The sequence below is a fragment of the Mustela nigripes genome, chromosome 6, assembly GCF_022355385.1.
Source record: "Mustela nigripes isolate SB6536 chromosome 6, MUSNIG.SB6536, whole genome shotgun sequence".
In the NCBI taxonomy this organism is placed as follows: Eukaryota; Metazoa; Chordata; class Mammalia; order Carnivora; family Mustelidae; genus Mustela; species Mustela nigripes.
The window spans coordinates 15666202-15688360 of record NC_081562.1 but is presented as its reverse complement, the minus strand read 5'-3'; the positions used below and the strand labels follow the sequence as shown (position 1 = coordinate 15688360).

The following is a 22159-nucleotide window of genomic DNA, read 5'->3' as shown; positions in this document are numbered from 1 at the left end:
ATTGATTCAGGAACAAACAGTGGGTTAGAACCTGGGAATGGAAAGACAAACAAGATGGTTCCTATTCCAGGAGCTCCCAGTCTGAAGAAGAGCTAGATGCGTAAACAGGTCATGGTATCCAGAGATATGTCCTATGTTGGACAGTGATTCCCAAAGTGTGATCACAGGGCCAGCAACATGGGCATCACCTGGGAACTTATTAAATACAGATTTGCAGGCCCCCAGTCCAAACCTGCCTAATATTAAAATTGAGGTTGTTTCACCAAGCTTTCTAGGTGATTCAGATTCTAAAACTGGAGAACCACTTTGAGCTTGAGCATGCAAAGCCAAGAGGACTTTGGAGCAATGAGCCAAAACATCCGAGCCAAACTTGAGAACTCTGCCATCCAAGAATCACCTCATGGTCCCTTCTAGGCTAGATTCTAAATAGGCTGCTCTCCGGTAATTCACAAGGATGATACAAGAGCATATGTGTCTCTTTAAGGAAACTGTAAGATCTTCAAGGACAGAGTTAAGATTCCTCTTTTAATTAGCTATTTTAGGTAAATTTCAGTGCCTTTCAGTTTAATTCAGAAATTTAACTGTGGGCAAGGATTATACATTCATTATGAGAAAATGGCAGATGTATATTTACAAATTTTCATAAAATACTATAGCAAAATATGCAGAAAATGTACTACTATAACCATTTGGAGTGTGTAGTTTCAGTGGCCTTAATATATTCACACCATTGTGCATCCTTACCACTGCCCAGTTCCACAATTTTTGCAACTTCCCAAAAGGAGACTGTGTACCAGTTAAACGATTTTGGTATCTTTCATCCTGTTTTATTCCAGTGGGAGTTTTTCCTATTGATCTGTATGAGTTCATTCTAAATTAGGGCTACCAATCCAACATTTTCTTTGTCTTCTAACAACTTGTGTTTTTAAAGAACTCTATTCACAGTGAATTTAAAAAATCTGTTCAGAAAGGGTGCCTGTGCAGCTCAGGTCATCATCCCAGGGTTCTAGAATGGAGCCCCAATGTCAGGCTCCTTGCTCAGTGGGGAGTCTGCTTCTCTCTCTGCCTCACTGTGCTCGCTCTTTCTCTCTCCCAAGTAAATAAATAAAATCTTTTAAAAAAATTTATTCAGAAAATTCTGTCTGCATTTTCATGGAATCATAAAACTATGGTTACAATTATATTACCAAATCTATGAATACTTCCCTTCAGGATTTCTGTGCTGCTGTCCTTGAAGACGTTCACAATCTCAATCTTTCATTTCCTTTTAAGGTTTTAACATCTAAATACCTAAACCATATAGGATTTACTTAATTTTTTTTCTAAATGGCTAATCACATGTTCCAATATCATTTATTGGATAACCCATCTTTGCTTGATTCAAAATATCATATTTTCATACTAAATTTCTCTACATCCTGGTATTTATTCCTGGATCTTTTCCCAGTCCCTTGAGACTATAACATAGTCTTAATTACTGTCCTGTCCTGCTCTATTCTCTAACGAGTTGATCCCTCCCCACTTTAGGTCATTTTGATGGTTGCATAATATTCCATGACACACAGGTACCGTAGTGTTTTAAACCAATCCCCTGCTACTGAGCATTTGTTTCCTATTCTTCCATACTCTACAGTGTGTAGTTTTCGGTTGGATTAAACGAATCCTCTGCCTCGGTGGCTCGAGTTGCGCAAATTCTCCGTTTGCCCTTTTCCTTGAATTATTTTAAAAATTACAACCAGTACGCTCTACTAGTCTCACTTGGCATCATCGGCACTAAACCTGTCCGGAGGTGAAGATTAGCCGGCAGAGACCACCAAGCGACAGCAGGGGGCGCAGTTTCCCAGTTTTGCCTAAACCACATCCGGGTTCTACCGCAGGTTCGGGCCGGGAGCGGGCGGAACGTTTCTGTCACACCATCAATTAACCCGCGCGGCAGGGACCCTTTAGGCCTCGGCGCACCGCTCTTGACCGGCGCTGCAGTTTCCTGGGGGGCAGCGAGAGCGGGCGTGGGGATTCTCCTGGTTTCTACCGTCGGCGTGAGCAGCGCAGCATGGACGTGCTTGCTGAAGAGTTTGGGAACCTGACCCCGGAGCAGCTGGCTGCGCCCATCCCCACTGTAGAGGTGAGGCCAACGGGCCGGGAGCGGAAGGGGCCGGGAGCGTCCGCAGGAGGCGTTGCCCGGAGAGCTCTGGCAGCGGGGTGAGGGGCGGGGGGCAGCTCTGCGCATGCTCGCGGCGCCGAGCCGGTCTCTTCCGGAGCGGGGTGCCACGTGCACGTGGAGGGGTCGAGCTTGGAGGAGCGCTGTGCGGGCGCTGTGCGGGCGGCAAGCCCGGCGCGCTGGCTGCTCTGGGCTGGTGGCTACTTCAGCGTTCGTGTGTCTCGGGGCAGGACTGGCCCTCGCGCCGGTAGAGGGGCCTGTAATGCATCCCCGCGGGGCTGGAGCGGACGCTTTCGTGAGGTCCGCATCCTCCGGATCCGGGCTAGTGATCCTTTTACCCGGAGCTCAAGTTTGGGCTGCAGGAGTATTTTAAGCGCCCTGAACGTTGACTCCTTATGTTTGGGAGAAAAAAAAAAATCTGTATTTTGGGGAGTAGCTCCGTACCTTTCATCAGGCAGAAGTGTCCCTCCCTAACGAGGAATGAAGTTCAGCTGTGGACATAATGTTTACTTTCTGGAAAGGCCCGCAGAACCCCTCTGGCCCCGATCTCTGTGAGCATGAAACGGGGCAAGTGCAGAAATGGTCCAGGGAGAGCTTTCAGGTAGTTGCACCGCGGTAGGTGAGACCGCCCGACCGTCTGATGTTTTCCAGGAACTGCAACCCGGTAGTGCTAGAGGGAGGAACAGAGAAAGGGGTGGGTGAGGGTCCTGACTGTGGACGGTTTTGATCTTCATAGACCTCCGAAGGAGCGAGGAGATGCTGTTGAAGGGTTCAAGCGGGAGTGTGACATGATCTTAGAATAGATTGGATCATAAGAATAATTCTTTATAAGCATTTGGCAAATTAGTGAGGTCCATTATGATTAGTCCGCGGGATTTAATCCCTGAGTGTTTGTGGTGCAGCGATCACTGGGCAATACTGGATTTTTTTTTTTTTTTTTAACTTTTTCAAAGTTAAGACCCAGCATTTGCTGACCTTTTGCCATGTGTCACGCTCTGTTTAAGCCTAACGTGCATTGCATTATTTAATTTTCTGAAATAAGTACTATTTTCACCGCATTTTGCCAATAAAGATTTTTGAGGCCCAGAGAAGTTAGGTAGTTAATCCAGTGTCAAAACGATGTTAAGTGGCTGATCAGGATTTTGGACTCTGGCAGTCGGAAGTTTTCATCCTGAACTGCAGACCAGCTACTTCTCTGAAGACCTGAGGGATAAGCCTGAAGGATTTGTATATATCTTGCTTGAATTTGCACAGTTGTGAAGGAACCAGAAGCACAGTCCCAAACTTCTGAATCGGGAATAACAATTCCTCTTCCTGGCCATCTGTGTCCAATCCACCATCAAATCTTAGGATCCTGCCTACTAAATACCTTCAAATCTGAAACTTCTGCTATTCTCCAAGTTGGAACGAATGGCCTCTCTTACTTCCTAGGCTGCTGACTTGTCTCACCCCCAACCTGTTCTCTGCTCTGTTGCCAGAGCCATCAGTTTTATTTTATCATTAGTTTAAATACACAACTATGATCATGTTGCTCCCTTGATTAAATTTTTCAATCTCTGTCCTGTGATAGTAGAGCAAAATCTAACCTCTTAACCATATTTATAAGGCTCTTGATCTGGCCACTAGTGACTTCAGCCTCTTTTCCCACCATCCCACCTCCTTCCCCATTCTGCCCTGCGGTATTTCTTCTCTCCTCACAAAGTTCCTTCTGGATTTTTCTCTCATTCCTCTTTGTACATTTACATAAAGTAAAAATGAACAGATACGAAGTGTTCAGTTACATTTATTTTGACAGTTAGATGTACCCAAATAACTGCCATTCAATATAAGATCTAAAACATTTCCCTCACCCCAGAAAGTTGCCTTACGAAACCTTTCGAGCTTACTCAATTTCTATCATCATAGATTAGTTTTGCCTGACTCCTTCTTTTTTAGTAGACTTACTTTTTTAAGAGCAGTTTCAGGGCCACAGCAACACTGAGAGGAAGATACAGGTATATGTGTACCCCACATCCACCCTGCACCCACCTCTCTTTCTGTTTTACTCTTTCCAGGTTTTTGCTTCCCTCCCTGACCACTCCTGTCACTCCCCTTGCTGGATCCGCTTTCCGCTGCTCCTCTCAACGTGTCAGAGTGTTTGTGATCTCACTGCATCGAACTCTTGCCCATCCACACTCTTTCGGTGATCTCTGCCATTATGGGACTTTAACTGTCCTCTATCTGTAGGCCTCTCCCTAATTTTTATTTTTAGGCCACTCTCTTCCCAAGCTCCAGACCCCTATTTGTTGTCTCTTTGGCATCTCCCCCTGACTTTCTAATGGATTTGTCAAACTGCATGTGCTCCCGGCCGAATTCCAGCTAGCCTCTCCATACCTAACCCTGCTGCCCAGCAGTGTCCCTGCCTCCTCCTTTCCATAAGTAGCAACTCTGGGGTGCAGGTCCTGACTCCTTTCAGAGTCTGTCTAATCCGTGGTCAAGTCCTACCTATTGGCTTTGACTGTGTCTCCTAACTACAATTTCTCCCTATCTGTACTGGTAACCATTGGCCTGGAGTATTTCAGTAAACTCCAGGAGTTTACTTGTCTGTTCTCAACCTAGCAGCTAGAGTGATGCAGTTCAGATGAGTCAACATCACATCACTCTTTTGTTCAGAACCTTCTGATGCTTCTTACGTCACTCAGAGTGGAAGTCAGAGTTTATATAGCTACTGCCGGGTCCCGTGTGGTCCTTAGACCCTTACTCAGAAACTGGGTATCCTTACCTTCAAAGACTTGTTTCTCACCATTTGTGAGCGTTCCCACTAGCAGAGTAGATACATAAAAAGAGACTTGTCATCTCAGTCGTGTACCACCTCAGGAAGGTATAAAGAGCAGGACTAAAACCTCGAGCAGTGCATGAGTGTACAGGTATCTGATGTGGGACACGAACCTCGTGTATGCCGAGGAGTTGTAACCAGATGCTAGCTGAGAAAGAATGGGAGGGAGACAGAGCTCTTTGTGGGGCAAGACATCCAGCTTCCCAGGACTCCGAAACTAATGTTGCCTGTCTCAGACTGGCAAACCCAGCTTGCCCAGGTGTCGTGACAGTAAAACAATGTGTGAGGAGTGCTTGGAGCCTTGAATCATCAGAAGATTAAAGCATATTCTATTTAAAAAATAGGTGGCATGACCCAGCAATTGCACCCTAAAGATACAAATGTAGTGTTCCGAAGGGGCACGTGCACCCGAATGTTTATAGCAGCAATGTCCACAATAGCCAAACTATGGAAAGAACCTAGATGTCCATCAACAGATGAATGGATAAAGAAGAGGTGGTATATATACAATGGAATACTATGCAGCCGTCAAAAGAATGAAATCTTGCCATTTGCGATGACGTGGATGGAACTAGAGGGTATTATGCTTAGCGAAGTAAGTCAGAGAAAGACAACTATCATATGATCTCCCTGATATGAGGAAGTGGAGATGCAACGTGGGGGGTTTGGGGAGTAGGAAAAGAATAAATGAAACAAAATGGGATCGGGAGGGAAACAAACCATAAGAGACTCAATCTCACAAAACAAACTGAGGGTTGCCAGGGAGAGGGGGGAGGGAGAGAGTGGTGGGGTTATGGACATTAGGGAGGGTATGTGCTATGTGAATGCTGTGAAGTGTGTAAACCTGGTGATTCACAGACCTGTACTCCTGGCTAATAATACATTATATGTTAATAACAATTTTTTTTTCAATTTTTAAAAAAAGAAATAGGTGGTATGTGTGTGTGTGTATTTGCACACACACATACACACATCTGGGATTTCCATAAAAGTGGTTACCATTTTAAAATTGTTGTTTTCATTTTTATTTCTTTTCTTCTGCTTTCTGTGATAAAGTAAGTCATTTTTGGCATATTAAAATGACTTCTTGTAAAACCGCTGTTGCTGGCACAGAGTGCTGATACACCTTGTTGTTTTGGTTTGCAGGAAAAATGGAGGCTGCTTCCAGCATTTTTAAAGGTAATTGTTTAACATTTAATAATAGTTGGTTATTTTTCAAATGAAAAAAGTTAAATTCATCCTTCTTAAGGATTAAGTGTTTATCACCAACTAATAATTCTTTACTTTGCCTAACTCTGTAATTTGTTGTATTTTAGAAATAACAGGGAATTATACGGCAGTTTCCCTGTCTGTAAGGTGCTGGTTGGGGGAGCGGTCATCGGATTCTAGAGATGAGGTGTAGTATACGCAGCAGCAGAGTGGGCTTGGCAGAAGAGATGCTACAGGCGGTCGGAGAAGGTCTCCCAGGCAAGGTGACACATAAACCCCATCTCAGTAGGACAGGATTTAAGTAGGCGGAAGGGTCTAACGCGGAGAGCATTCCATGATAAAAGCAGTCAAGGGGCGCCTCCACGGCGTCTGTAAGGAACAGTGACCAGTCTGTGTGGCTGGAATGGACAAGTGGGTAGTCACAGGAACTGCTGAATGTCTGGTTAGTGGACGGCTTCAGTTCACTTTTAAAGAGTTTATGCCCAGATGTAGGGGGTACCACAGTGATCAGTCATTTGACACCAGCAGGATGGTGGTAATCAAAAAGAAAGGTAATAATTGTGTTGAGGATGTGGGGAAACTGGAACCCTACTGGCGGGAATGTGAAATGTTGCAGCTGCTTTGCATAGCAGCCTGGCAGTTCCTAGATGGTTAAACGAGTTAACCATATAATCCAGGAATTCTGCTCCCACTTACTCAAGAGAAGTGAAAAACACCTGTCTGCACAAAACTTGTACACACATGTTCGTAATAGCCAAAAAGTAAAAACAACCCAACTGGCCATCAGCTGACAGATGGTTAAATAAAATGTGGGATATCCATTCCGTGGTTCTGCAGTGGATTATTATTTGGGAATAAGAAGAAATCAAGTGCTGATACATACCGCAATGTGGACGGATGTTGAAAGCACGCTAAATGAAAGCATGGAGACTTGAGAAATGAGTACAGTCTTATCTGACTTAGTTGTGTGTTGTAGGCAGGGAGAGTGCTGGTGGGGGAGTTCTGGGGAGGCTGTCAGGGCCTGAATGTTGGGCAGATTTGAAAGCCACGTTAAGGATGTTGGCTTTTCTTCTAACACCAATAGGAAGCTGTTAAAGAGGTTTAAGAAGAGTTACCAAGAATAAAATAAAATGGTAATAAGGTCAAGGGAAGAGAAAAAAATTTTTTTGTTAAAACTTTTTTTTTTAAGGAAGTGTATATGAGTAGAGGAGAAAGGGTGGGATTTATGATTCAAAAAAGAGGAGACAACTGATGGCACACAGTCTGAGAAGAGAGTGAGAATTTAGTAGAGACATAAGACTGTGGTTTTTCCATTCATTCATTCATTCATTCACTCAAAGTTGGGATTCTCCTTTACTCAGACCGCCTTGAAATATATTTGTCCAAAAACAAAGATACAAAGATTCTAAAACATAACTGAAGACAGAAATACAAAGCTTATAAGACTGCCAGCTCTGTTGGCCAACAGAATCAGACTCGTTTCTTAGGCTGGGGTGACAACAGTGAGAAAGGTGAATCCCTGTCCTTGGTTTCTTACAAATGTCAGATTGGGTGTTCTTGACTTAATAGCATCGTTTTGTGAAGATAGACAGCACCTTTTGAGTTTTAGTTGATGAATCAGTAACGTGGCCTTGGTTTGTTGTTGTTTTTTTTTAATAATAGTGGTGGTGTGGTATCCAGAATGAGGGAGGCAGTAGCCCCACTCTATGCCGTCAGACTGTCGAGAACCTTGTCAGTGAGTTCAGGGTGCCCATATTAGGAGGAACATGGACCAACTGGAAGACGCCCAGGAGCAGGCCATCTGCTGCTGAAGGAAGGGTCCAGAAGGCATGCATGTGAGACAGAGTTGAATAGGTCATCCTGGACGTGACAACAGGAAGGACAGTTGTAAATACACAGACTGTCTGGGAGCAGGCCTTCCTCTCCAGAAGGACAGTTCAGTCCTCCGGCTGGAAACTAGAGGAAGGCAGACATCAGATCAGTATATTCGAATGAACTTTTTCCCCCAATATTTAGGACTGCTTCTAAATGGGATGGTTGCTTTCTAAGCCGGTGAGATCCCAACAAGGAAGTATAATTAAAGCAAAGGCTCTGATTATGTGTTAGTCATGTTCTAGCAGGGCTGAACCCATTGTGCTTGAATATTAATATATTTTTTAAAGATTTTATTTATTTATTTGACAGAGAGATCACAAGTAGGCAGAGAGAGAGAGAGAGAGACACAGAGGGAAGCAGGCTCTCTGCTGAGCAGAGAGCCCAGTGCGGGACTCGATCCCAGGACCCTGAGATCATGACCTGAGCTGAAGGCAGCGGCTTAACCCACTGAGCCACCCAGGTGCCCTGAATATTAATGTAAAAAAAAAAGGAACACATACAGGCCTTTTAAATTTTCACATTTTGGAGTGTGTGTTATTGTCTCAGTGTTTTCCATAGCACACCGCACTCTCTGCAGGGTTGTCTCTGGCTTCAGAGATGAAACGGAAGTCTCTGCTGGCTGTTCTGCTCTTAGGTTCCTTGAGTTTCACCTGCCTTTCAATTTCAAATGCAGTTATTTTCAATTTTCTTTTTTTTTTCTTTTTTTTTTTTTTTAAGATTTTATTTATTTGACAGAGAGAGATCACAAGTAGGCAGAGGCAGGCAGAGAGAGAGGAAGTGAAGCAGGCTCCCCACCAAGGAAAGAGCCCGATGTGGGACTCGATCCCAGGACTCTGGGATCATGACCCGAGCTGAAAGCAGAGGCTTTAAACCACTGAGCCACCCAGGCGCCCCTATTTTCAATTTTCTTAATAAAGATCCTTATTTCCCCCCCCCTTGGTCTTCTATAAGAGATCTGAGTTTCAAAATTGCTCGGATAGGGGAAGACAGAAAACAAAGCCGGCATTTTTGAGGGTTGAAGAAATGATGCTCAATTGCTATATTTTGTTTCTTGGATTTTTTGTAAATTGAAAATATGCGGAGAAAATCTTGCCCCATTTGTTAGCATAGGGAAGTCATTAGGTATGTTCGAATACCCCTATCTTGCATTCCAAGGGTCAGATTGATTCTCAGGGAAGAAACTTTGAGGGTACATTAGGAAGGGAGGAGAAATGGAATGAGGACACATAAATGTAAAGTTCTACTAAGTGACACTTCTGGGTTTTTTTTCTCAAAACTTTAGAGAAAAATCTGAAGGCCCCCTGGGGTTAGAGTCTCTAACATACTATGCTGTATTGTGTCTAATCTACTTTCTATTTTTTGTCTGTTTAGGTGAAGGGCCTTGTGAAACAGCATATAGACTCATTCAACTATTTCATTAACGTGGAGGTAAGCAGCAGGGCGTGGAAGCAGAGAGGGTGCCGGGCGGGCTCAGTTGGTACAATAGGCAACTCGATCTCGGGGTCGTTGAGTTTGAGCCCCACGTTGGGCATGGAGCCTACTTAAAAAAAAATTTAGAGACAAGAATTGATGGAAGCCAGAGATGTTCCTAATGGTGCTCTTTCCCCTGCAGATAAAGAAGATAATGAAAGCCAACGAAAAGGTCACGAGCGATGCTGACCCCATGTGGTACCTGAAGTAAGGAATCAGCTACTGTTGCCTTGCTGCTTTGGTCACGTCTCGCGTTTTGTAGAGTGAACGTGGTTGTTACCAAAACTCTCATTAAAATAACTGTCTTTACTTGGTTCCTAAGAAAAGTACTCAATTTTTAATGGGTAAACTAACGATATCAACTAGAGTTATGCTTGAGAAGTACTGAAGCTATTAGGTTTAAACATTTTTTCGAACAATTTTAAACTTAGAGAAAAATTACCAAAATAGTACATATGAAGAGTTCTTATTACCGTTCGGCCAGCCTGTGCTCATGTTAGCATCTTACAAAACCAAACCAGGATTAGCAGACCCAGGCAGGCAGCGCTGACAGGATGCTGCCAGCTACTCCGCACCTCTTGTTTCAAGCTTTCCCGCTCATGTCTTTTTTCTGGCCCAGGATTCAGTCCAGAGCTTGATGTGGTGATTAGTTCTCCTGTCTCTTTAGCCTCCGCCAGCCTGTCCCAGTTCCTCTTACTTTCTTGGTCTCTTCTCACCTTGACACTTCTGAAGCATCCTGATTCATTGTTTGGTAGGAGGTCCTTCGGTTTGGGTTTGTGTGATGTTTGCTCATGGTTCAGTTGGCTTGTGCATTTTTGGCACAGAAGTAATGTTTTGTGCTATCTTCCCTGCATCGTATCGGGGGTCCAGAGATCAGTATATTCTGTTGTAGGTGGTTTTAACTTAGTTCACTTGATTAAGGTGGTATATGCAGGCTTGTCCACTGTGAATTTACTACTTTTCCATTTGTAGTAAGTATCTTGTGGGGAGATCCTGTGATACAATGCAAAGAACTTACCCACTAATTTTACGTCAAGGATGGTTCTTATAACAGTTACTGCTGTGTGTTTGCCTGGTGGTGAGGCTCTGCTGCCATCATTCCCTGCACGTTAGTACTGGTATTCCATTGGAAGAAAGAACTTTTTCTTCCCTTTGTTTATCTCTCTCTTTTTTTAAAGATTTTATTCATTTATTTGACAGAGAGAGACACAGCGAGAGAGGGAACACGAGCAGGGGGAGTAGGAGAGGGAGCAGCAGGCTCTCTGTAGAGCAGGAAGTCCAGTGAGGGGCTCGATCCCAAGACCCTGGGATCATGACCTGAGCCATGATCCGAAGGCAGAGGCTTAACGACTGAGCCACCCAGGCGCCCCTGTTTACCTCCTCAGTTTTATTTAGACTGATCCCGATTCCTGTGTATTTGAATCTGTGGCTCACGCTCAGTAGTACCACTTCACTGCTCACAGCATCTCAGGTTGAACGCTGTGTCCTTTCAGCACACCCCATGTAGTTTTCAAGCACTGATTTGCTTTGTGGCGTCATGAGATGTGGTTGATCTGGTATTTTCCGTGTGTCAGCCTGGAATCGACCATTACCCCGGGGAGCCCTAGCCTCCTTTTCTGGATGGTGTTTAAAAACCAAGATAGGGATAATAAAACCTTGGTAGACAGAGCAAGAAAGTGTGTGTGTGTAAATCACTCACATGCATGTGTACATCAGTATTTCCATATCCTGTCTTCTTATGTATAAAAAACCCAGCACACTGATAGCTCTTATTTCAGTTCAGCTCCACGGGACTCACTGTCACTGACCTCTTATTTATAAGTTCTGTCCCTAAACCTGGCTCTCATCATTCACACTATTTTACCTATTTATTCAGTCCTAGACTAGATCTGGTTTCAGGATTGCTGATTGATACTTCTGTGAGAATAGAATTTACTAATAAGAGTGCAACATCTATATATTGCTTTTTTGTCTTTATGTCTATGGTATCCAAGCAAAATACCTTCCAAAGCTAATCAGACTCGCTCCCTTTCCCACCTCCCTGGTTCAGTTACATTATTCATTTGTAAATCTGTGGCATTTGTATTCCATTTTGGATCCCCGTCTGCATCCATAATTTTAATTATGCATTTGCTTTTTGAGTATGTGAAACATGATTGTAAGAGTTAGACCGATAGGAAAAGGTATTTTCAGGAAATTGTCCCTCCTGTCCCAGTTCTTTCCACCCTGTCGTCAGGCACCCCCAGCTCATTAGTTTCTGCTTTCTTCCTGTTCCGTTTGCCGTAACGAGCACACACAGATGGTCCCTGATTTACAGTGGTTCAACTTAACAATTTTTCAACTTTACAGTGGTGTGAAGGCTAGACACATTCAGTAGAAACTGCCTCGGATTTTGAATTTTGATCTTTTCCCAGGCTAGCAATATGCAGTACAATCCTCTTGTGATGCTGGGCAGCATGGTCACAGCTCCGAGCCAGCCCCACAGTCAGGAGGGTTGACGACACACCCGTCATTCTGTTTCTCACTTTCTGTTTTCAGTGAACTACGTGAGGTATTTAACACTTCATTTTCAAATAGGCTCTGTGTTAAATGATTTCCCCCAACTATAAGCTCATGTAATTATTCTGAGTACATTTAAGGTAGGCCAGGCTAAGCTCTGAGGGTTGGTAGTTAGGTAGGTTGGTAGGTTAGCCTGAATTTTTGACTCAGTCTTTTCAACACGATGGGCTTAATTGGGTTTATTGGCCTGTAAGACCTCTATTTTTCTCCCCTTACAACCTTTTCTTTCTTACATAAATAATAGCTCTTTTCATTAAATACTATCTTTTGAGAGCTGTCTTTCCAATATTTTTAAAAAGAGATTTATAATAATTTCTTTTAAAAGTTTGATAGTAGTTACCCTCCTTTGTAGAACTGTGTGTACTCTTAGGTCAAGAGGATATCAAATTATAATTTTTAATTTGTTTGTCATTCTTAGCAAGGTAAGTATGTGTCGAAGTATAATCCTTGTATTGGGGAGGAAAATAGCTTGTTTGTTTATATGTTCTTTGAAAGGTGTAATTGGTCATGGAATAATCTGCTTTTCAGGTATCTTAATATCTATGTGGGGCTTCCTGATGTTGAAGAAAGCTTCAATGTGACCAGACCAGTATCCCCTCATGAGGTAATTACCTACCTTACCGTAACTGAATTTGTTTGCCTTAGCTCAGAGTCTGTGCCCCTAATATATGCTCTTAAAATGATTTAAAAACAGGGAAAAAAATACCTTCTCTGAGACAAAGATAGCCAAAATAAATGAGCATTTATATAATACTGTATTCGGAAACAATTCAGCACAATTTAGTTCGTCACCGGCTCCTAGTTAGCGTGCTCTGTTACATAACTGCTTTCTGCGTCCCTGCCTCTGAGCCTTCGAGCAGCGCTCCCCTCGCCCCTGCCCAGCCGGCCGCTTGTGCGGAGCACCGTGTGCTGTGCACGTTTTCTGAGGGTCAGCAGGCATCGTGTCCGGCAGAGGAGACCAAGGGCAGGGGCTCAGAGTCTGTTAGAGGAGATGGATGCGAGGAAAATTTGAATTCCAGGATTTTAGCAGAGCTGCAGGCAAAAGATTGTAGAACAGGCCCATTAATTGGCTTTTAAAACATTCTGGATTCCTCTGGAAATTCTTCCACTTACTTTCCATAATTTGGAATTGATTAGTGTCCATAAATTATTTGAAATTAATTACTGCCCATAATTGGAATTTTAGGGAAAAAAATGATTTTTGTAGATTTATGTAGTTTTTGTTAATGTAAAACTAAAATGTTAAGCAATCAGGGAAGGTGGCAGAGGAACCTTTACTAAACAATAAGTAAGTTAGAATGTTAGGGTTGTTGTCTGAGCAATGTTATCGTGAAATACGATCATAGAACTGGACATTTCACACAGGTATATGTCGATGTTATTTTCTCACCGAGCATCGAGTGTCAGTGGACATTTATTTTGTGCCTCAGCATTGAGAGATAGAAAAGGAATGAGACCCTCTCCTTCCTCAGGGAGTTCATACTCTGTGGAGAGATAGAGCACGTGAAACGGACACCAGGGGTTGCACATTGGAATGCCTGGAAGGGTGAGGGAAGGGAAGTTGTGTTGAGTAGGAAGTGGTGAGGTTTGGAATGTTAGAAAGCATGGACACCCCTTTAGTTTTCCCCACTTCCTGTTCCATTTTGCTGGGGTTTTCTAATTTTGTAGGAACTAGGCAGCCAATTAGCAATTTCCACGTCATCTTCTGAATTATATTACCAAGTGTAGAGTAGAGAGACGACAAAGCAGTTTGAAGTAGTGCAGGAAGCCGGAGGCCACAGTTGTCCTAATCATTCTTCCTGATGTTGGAGAAAACACATGGGTGTTACTGCAGTTGGGGAGGGAGGGAGGGAGGGCACGAAGATTTCTTGGAGGGGTTTTGATCCTTGGGGAGATGGGGAGAGTGGGAGAGCAGGTGGGTGGGCAGTCGGGACCCACAGCAGGGGTGGCGGAGTGTTGGTGCTGCCAATCCCCAGCACAGCCCCAGTCCCATGAGGACAGGGAGGCTGGGGGTGGGGGGGACAGACCGAGCTCATGGGGTAGTTTGGGACCTATGGAAAGGATTCCCGTTTTTACATCTGTCATATTTCATTTCCATTTGAAGGAGAGGAGTTTATTAAAACACACAAATATTTGCCCACTTATGGGCATTAATTACATTGTTGTTGTTTTTAATAAAAATGAGATACTATCTGTATAATACTCTGTACCAGGCACTATTCTAAAAATAAATATTTATACTCTTAGGAATTAAAATTATTGTCATTCCCTCTTTACATACGATGAGACCAGGCACAGACGGTTATTCAGAACTTAAGTGGGGGAGCTGGGATTGGAGCACAGGCAGCAAGGCGTGCACTCTGAGCCCCCAGGCCACGTCGCCTTTGGTGTGGCCTGAAGACAGAGGCTCAATCTAAGTAAATATAAAATAAGCCATTTTTGGTCATCATTAATAGAGCTATCTAATATTTAAAGATCCCACGCACTGGGAAAGAGACAGTTTAAATCTGTCTTTGGTTTAGTTGGAGGCAGAGAGAGGATTCAGTACTGCGAATTACATGGTTGATGTTCAGAGAAATTATTTTTTTGAGCGTACAGGCCAACTGACAACCATCAGTAAAACAGGGAGGTCATCACGATCTTGGTAAGGTTTGCCGTGTCTGGTCATGGCTCAGGTAGGGGCATCATTTAGCGACACATCGCCTTGTCAACAGCACACACCAGTAGTTTCTAAAGTTCCCCAGACGATGCAGAAATTGTTAATAGGATGTGTTGGATGATTTGTGTTCTACGATACTGCTTGTTAAGGAATTTTGTGATAGAGTTAGTTTATTTGGAAAGTAAGAGAAGTGTAGTTTAAATTTTTTAGTTTGTGCATGTGTATACTTTGGGTATTACACTGGTTGTGTTGTTAACTTTTCCAGTGTGAGGTAACCACATAGGTTGTTCCTTGAAAACTGGGTCCATGGAAAGTAATCAAATTGCTTCAAAGTGGGGAGCCGACCGTGGATGGCATCAGATGGTGGGAAGCCAGTCAGTACTAGAGTTACTGGGTCATCTCTGGGCCGGCAGGGGCAGAGATGCCGGGGGGTGGGGGTTGGTGTCTAGATCAGTGGCTGGTGTCATTCCCCTCCCGGAGAAGGCAGGCTCATCACTCCCGGTGCCCTCACAGCAGCACCTGGAATAGCACAGGTCAGTGTGGACTGTACTACTCGTACCAGAAACAGAGCTCTTGGAGGCCTCAGGACCCTTTCTTTCCCAGGGAGGAGAAGCAGTGACAGTCTGGTTGTCTTTCAGTGCCGTTTGCGGGACATGACGTACTCCGCGCCCATCACCGTGGACATCGAGTACACCCGCGGCAGCCAGAGGATCATCCGGAATGCCTTACCCATCGGCAGGTGAGAGACGGTGTCCGAGCTGGAGCCACACCGCCTGCGTTCTAGCCCTGCGGGTGACCTTGAGCAAGTCCTGCAGTTCCCTTTGCCTCATTTCCTCACCCAATAGATGTGGGAAATGGTGCCTACTTCATGGGAGTCTTTCTGGGGACCTGTGATCGGCCCAGCAGAGCGCTCTGAGCAGTGGGCAGCGCATGGCTGGGATGGCGGGGCTCTTTCATCGTGAAACCTTTCTGTAGAGCTGAGGAGAATGCTTCCACCTCCTCCCGAAATCCCGGCTGTTAGGGAAGCATTAGGTTCATTTCAGTGAACTCTCCTGGGCTAGTCTTCTTGGTGGATTCATGTGTGTTTTGAGTTTGCATTTTTTGGAAAGTCGAATTGTTTCCAATAGAGCAGATATTTGAGGGAGAAATTATTTATTTGCCTGGAGCAGGTTTGGAAATGATAGATCATATCAGCTAGCATTATTGGTAGTCTGCTTTCCTTCATAAGGAAAATGGACCCACTTGCCTGTAGAAATGGACAAAACTCACAGCACCGTGTATCCGATAACAGGGTTGGACTTTAAACTTAGTGTGAACAATTCCCACCCAAGTGTTTCTTCTCCTTCTGCAGAGCTTAATAAATACCCGTTGGTTCAGTAAATACGCATCAGTTGCCTGTCACTTGTCCTGCACTGTGTTGGGGGCTCGGGTCAACAGAAGATACTTAGGACTCCTGTTGGCTGTCTTCATCGCCAGCTGCTGGGGAAGGCAGGCTTGAGTAACTGTGGGACCATCTGGCAGGTGCTGTGATGATGAGGTCCAGAGTAACGTGGAAACACACAGGTTTAGCAGATCCTCCTCTGTAGTCTCCTAAAGGAAGGGCTGTGTGTATTGTCCCTGTCTTCTCTCCTCAGTGAGGAAGGTGCATTGGGATATCAGAATATTAATCTTCATTTTAGCAGGACTGGTTTTCAGTGTCAAGACCTTCCTTCTTTCTCACATGCGGACTGTCGTCATGCCCGTTTAATCTTGGATCATAAGTAATTTCCCAGGTTGAATATTGTGAAGGGCAGACTGGAGAGGCAGGCTCAGGAACACTGGTGCCATTTAAAGGGCTTACATCCTGGTTAGGAGGAGGCGGGGAAGGCGTGCATGTAGCCAGGGTTTGGTGAGTACCTGCCGCGTGCCAGACTCTGGGAGAGGTGACGCATTCACTGCACTCGTGCGGGTGACCGCCTGTGGGTCTGACTGCTTGCATGGACCATGCACCAGCCATATACATGGCCTCATGGAAGGCTGTGGCTTTTGGGTTTGGGGTTTGGTGGTTTTGTTTTGTTTTTGTTTGTTTAAGGAAGAAGATTTCCATTTAATTTAAGTAATAGTCCTACTTGGTAACAAATCAAATAGTACATGAGAGGACTCGATACAAAGAAGAGGCCTCCCTGTTTCCTCACCCCAGTCTTGCTCCCATCTCGTGACCATGTCTCTTCTTCCGGTGATTTTAGTGCATCCATAACTTTAAATGCTGTGTATGTACCTCTACTTCTTGGTACATCAACTTTAGACACTATTTAAAACTCCGGATATTTGGTTTTGTCCGAAGAGCTCCTCACGTGGACCTCATTCTGCATGATGCCGTTAACAGAACACCAATAAGGTGCTGGGACTCTCCCTCCACACTTTGTACACCCCCAACCCCGCCTTCATTGCAGGTGGGGCCCTGTTGTCCAGTCATCCCTCCCTGTTCGGTAAGCGGCCTGTTCTCTCTGGGTTTTAAATCTCTTTGTCTTCGATGACTGTATATTGACTATGGTGTGCTTTGGTGTGGCTTTCTTTTTATTTATTCTGTGTAGATATGATTGTGTGGGTTCATGGCTTGCCTACATTTCTGAAAGTCCACGGCCGCCATCTCTGAATAAGACTCCTTGCCCATTGTGTGTATTTTTTCCATCTAGAATCTGATGAGATGTCTATGAGACTTTTTCGCTCTGTCTTTCCTTGCCTCTTAAACTTTGTTACACATTCCTTCTCTTTGTCTTTCTGAAATACATTCCCAGTAATTTCTTCAGCTCTCTTTTACAGCTCAGTAATTCTGTCTGCAGGGGCAAATCTGTTATTCAGCCTATTCATAGATTTTTTTTTCTTTTCTTTTTTTAAGATTTTATTTATTTATTTGACAGAGAGAGAAAGAGATCACAAGTAGGCAGAGAGGCAGGCAGAGAGAGAGGGGGAAGCAGGCTCCCTGCTGAGCGGAGAGCCCGATGCGGGGCTCGATCCCAGGACCCTGAGATCATGACCTGAGCTGAAGGCAGAGGCTTAACCCACTGAGCCACCCAGGCACCCCTATTCATAGATTTTTAAATTAATATTTTTCACATGTAGAAGTTTTGCTTCGTTCTTAAAATTGTGGGCAAGTGTCTTAGTAGGCTCTTGTTCCTCACACTTTGTTCATTGTGGTATTTCTACGTGACGAATGGCTGTCCCTTTGCTTACCATGGGTGGAGAGTTGCCATTTCTGACTAGTACCAAAGTCTGTCTGCAAAGTTTAAGGAAACTAAACCCTTGAATTTTTATTCTCCGGACTGGAAGAGCAGCAAACCTAGGGAAGTGCTTCGTTTTACTCGGCTCTCACGTAACGGCTGCTTGTCTGCCTTTTCTGAAATGTCCAAGAGGAATGCAGATCCCTTGGTGATGTGTACAGAGCATGGTGCCTCTTTTCACCTCTTTTTCCAGTGACCATCTTTATGTGATATTTTCTTTTGCTTTTCCATAGAATGCCCATAATGCTGCGTAGTTCAAACTGCGTTCTCACGGGGAAGACGCCAGCAGAATTCGCCAAACTGAACGAATGCCCTTTAGATCCAGGTATGTGTGATTCCTTAGGTTTTCACCCCCCACCTCTTACCCTTTCTGGGCCTTTCTTTTGCTGTTGCTGTTGCTTTAATTCTCAAAAACAATACCAGCCTTTCTGCTTTATAATGAACTTGGATAATACTGTCCACAAACCATGGGGCTCCTGGGTGGCGCAGCCCATTAGGCCTCGGACTCTTGATTTCGGCTTCTGCTTGGGTTATGATCTCTGGGGGATGAGATTAAGGTCTGCGTGGGTTCTGCCCTGAGCACAGAGACTGATTAAGATTCTCTCTCTCTCTCTCTCTTTCTCTCCCTCCCCACTTCTGTCAGCACCCAGCTGGCTCACACCTGCGTGCTCTCTAAGAAAAAAAAATTAAAAATATTTTCGGAACATCCAGAAATTTGGCTCCAACTTTATTCTTTTAGTCTATATTTCTAAAAGGTGTACTGTTTCCTCTAGCGGTTTTCATCTATTCCTCTAAAGCTGCATTGATATAAAATCACAGCAGGTCTTGGAAAGAGGTTAACAAAGGACATGACTTTTTTAGACTATAACAGAATGTTACGTAAGTCAAATATATTGCTTGTTCTTGTTTATATTCTAAAAGTAAAATGAAGCCTCACTTTATCTTATTTTGAATTGTGTGCAAAGAAAGGACATATGATAATGTTTAAGGATTTGGTTCAATATGGAATACTTAGGAAACCTAATCCTAGTCTACTATTGTCCCTGATTTGTTAGAAAACTTAGGGCAATTTTGAGTTTATATTGAAGATTGTTGGTTATCTCTTTGCTTAAGAAATTTGAAGACTAATTTATTTAACATATTTTTTCCATTTGCCTCTTGTGAATGTCTGGCGCTGGTCATACGTACAACCAGTAAAATCTGGTCCCTGTCCTCAAGAAGTTTATTTTCTAGTGGCTTGTTTGTCTAAAGTCACGTGCTGACACTGTCATCGTTCATACAACAGCATCAGCAAATGCTTCTGAGTGTTGGTCAGCACCCTGGAGCAGTGGAGGAGGGGGTCTCTGAATCAGGAGATCACTGTGGCTCCTCAGTCACACTCTCAGAACAGGACGTGAACCTTTTCTTGCTTCCTTTGGGCAGGTGGCTACTTCATTGTCAAGGGGGTAGAGAAAGTTATTCTTATCCAAGAGCAGCTGTCTAAGAACAGGATCATCGTGGAGGCCGACAGGAAAGGGGCGGTTGGTGCTTCAGTTACCAGGTATGGAAAGCAGGGATGTTGCTAAGAAATGCTGATAATTCCATTAATATCGGATGACTGTGTTTCAGTACAGAGATAGCCTGTTACTTCTATAAGAAGCAGCAAAATATTGGTCTGTTTAATGATTCAATTTATTGTGTAACTCTGGAAACATGGAGTATTGATTTAAAATTTTTAGCGATGAAAGTGTGAAACATTGGTTGAAAGGCTACTAGCTGTTTTATTCAAGTTGGATTTTGTTGTAGTAAAGGAATGTTGAAAAAAGAAATATGAAACCACTCCTTTTCTTTTTCATGTTTGTTTTTAGGCTTTGACCATGTTGCATAGTGTATTTCTACATTGTTATGACCAGAGATTATTTTTTACTTAATATTTAATGAATTCTGTCATGGACTTACATCTTATTGTTAGTTTTCTTGACTGGCCTCTTTCACAGTGTACTCATTTTTCTCCAGCAGCATCTCTTGTCTGCTGTAACTTTTCTCTGATTTATTATCATATGTAATTTGAAATTTGTAAATTCAAACGTTCTGGGAAGGAAGCAGTCATAGAATAATCAATATGTCAGTATTCAGTAGGGTAGTTTGTCCTCCGACGACCTGTAATAAACTGTACAACTCAGACTTCTTTAATTTTCCTTTCTGATCGGCCGAGGGGATGGGGACAGCTAACAATAATGGCCATTTACTGAGCAGTCACTAGGCGCTCGCAGTGTAACAGTTGCTGTATTTGTCACCTCAGCCCTCCAAGATAAGTGGTGTTATTTCTCTTTCACTGCTGAGTAACAGGCCTTGGGCTCAAGGTCCTACTGGTCAGAAGAGGTGGCCAGCATTTGGACCCAGAGCTAATAATTCTGTGACCCAGGTGTTCCTACTGTCTACAGCTTTTGGAGCCAGGGAATCGGGATCTAAATCCCAGAGTTATTGTTCGGTAGTTATGAGGCACTTGGATGGGAAGTTACAGATCTCTAAGCAGTGGTTTCCTCTCGTGTGATTTGGAGACAGTCCTTCCGAGTAAGCATAGTATGTAGGAGATCAGAGCTAATATGAGTGTGCCACGTAGTGTTAATGGTGCCTAGCGGGTGAGTAGTGTGTGTTCTTGTTGTAGCCGATTACACTTGGAAATGTTTTTAAATCTATTAGGAACTTGGTAGCTGATGAGATACCAATGAAAGGAGATTCCGTAGTTTCTTTTGGCTTCACTGTATAGTAAGAGTGTGAATATGTTTTATTGGATTATTAATTTAAACACTCGAGTATAAATTCATTTCTTCATCATTTTTTCATTGTGGTATAGATTCTTCTGAGGTTTTGTTTTTTTTTTTTGAAATGTATAAAATTGATCACGAATGTACCTCACACTGAATCAGCAGTTCAGGTGGAACCAAGGTGAAGTAGGGTCAAAATAAATTTGTCACTTCCTCACCCACAAAACTCCACCCTATTCTCAAAGCTATAGAAACGTGTAGTGTTTTTAAATATTCATGGAAATGGCAGGAAAGCTTGGGAAGGAGTTACGCATCTTCAAAAGGCATCTATTAGGAAGGAGCTTCCTGATCATTACTGATGACTGAGTCTTACTGATCGATGATCATTGCTGCTGCATGCTACTGGTTTGAAACCAAGTGGGGACACAGTTTAACCAACTTGTGTTTCCTTGTAGCTCCACCCATGAGAAAAAAAGCAGAACCAATATGGCTGTGAAACAGGGACGATTTTATTTGAGGCATAATACGTTGTCAGAAGATATTCCCATTGTCATCATATTTAAGGTAAGGCTGCAGGTGCCTACTGAAAATGATAAGAAGCCTTTCTTGCTTTATTTTCATATGTCATTAGAAATTTGGAGGCTAAGGATCTCGAGGAATGGAAAGATTTGTGGCATACGTATATTGTCAGTTATGTAATATATTTTAAATTGAAAGCTACTAAGATCAGGGTTCACGTGTTTTCACTATTTTTTAACAGCTATGCAATAAAAAATCCTAAGGTACGAAAGGATATATAGTGAGAAGTAAGCCCTTCTACTCCCTGGGACCTAACCACATAGTTATCCTACCTGGGACACTGGTGCTCCTGGTTTCTGGGAGCTTCCCTATGACCCTGCAATTGCTCTCCTGGGTATTTACCCCAGGGATACAGATGTCGTGAAAAGAAGGGCCATCTGTACCCCAATGTTTATAGCAGCAATGGCCACGGTCGCCAAACTATGGAAAGAACCAAGATGCCCTTCAACGGACGAATGGATAAGGAAGATGAGGTCCATATACACTATGGAGTATTATGCCTCCATCAGAAAGGACGAATACCCAACTTTTGTAGCAACATGGACGGGACTGGAAGAGATTATGCTGAGTGAAATAAGTCAAGCAGAGAAAGTCAGTTATCATATGGTTTCACTTATTTGTGGAGCATAACAAATAGCATGGAGGACAAGGGGTGTTAGAGAGGAGAAGGGAGTTGGGGTAAATTGGAAGGGGAGGTGAATCACGAGAGACTATGGACTCTGAAAACACAATCTGAGGGGTTTGAAGTGGCGGAGGGTGTGGGAGGTTGGGGTACCAGGTGGTGGGTATTATAGAGGGCACGGATTGCATGGAGCACTGGGTGTGGTT

General features: G+C 43.6%; 1 protein-coding gene across 1 annotated transcript in view; it reads left to right on the top strand.

Moving 5' to 3' along the window:
* Window positions 1-1867: 1867 nt before the first annotated feature.
* The window catches only part of POLR3B (RNA polymerase III subunit B), a 104062-nt gene continuing 83770 nt past the window's right edge, over window positions 1868-22159 (top strand). Inside the window, exons 1-9 of the mRNA XM_059402183.1 lie at window positions 1868-2122; window positions 6120-6152; window positions 9429-9485; window positions 9670-9734; window positions 12615-12690; window positions 15384-15484; window positions 18239-18330; window positions 19428-19545; window positions 21208-21316. Coding sequence (XP_059258166.1) covers window positions 2051-2122; window positions 6120-6152; window positions 9429-9485; window positions 9670-9734; window positions 12615-12690; window positions 15384-15484; window positions 18239-18330; window positions 19428-19545; window positions 21208-21316 — 723 coding nt within the window. The 5' untranslated portion in view covers window positions 1868-2050. The remainder of the gene's footprint in view (window positions 2123-6119; window positions 6153-9428; window positions 9486-9669; window positions 9735-12614; window positions 12691-15383; window positions 15485-18238; window positions 18331-19427; window positions 19546-21207; window positions 21317-22159) is intronic.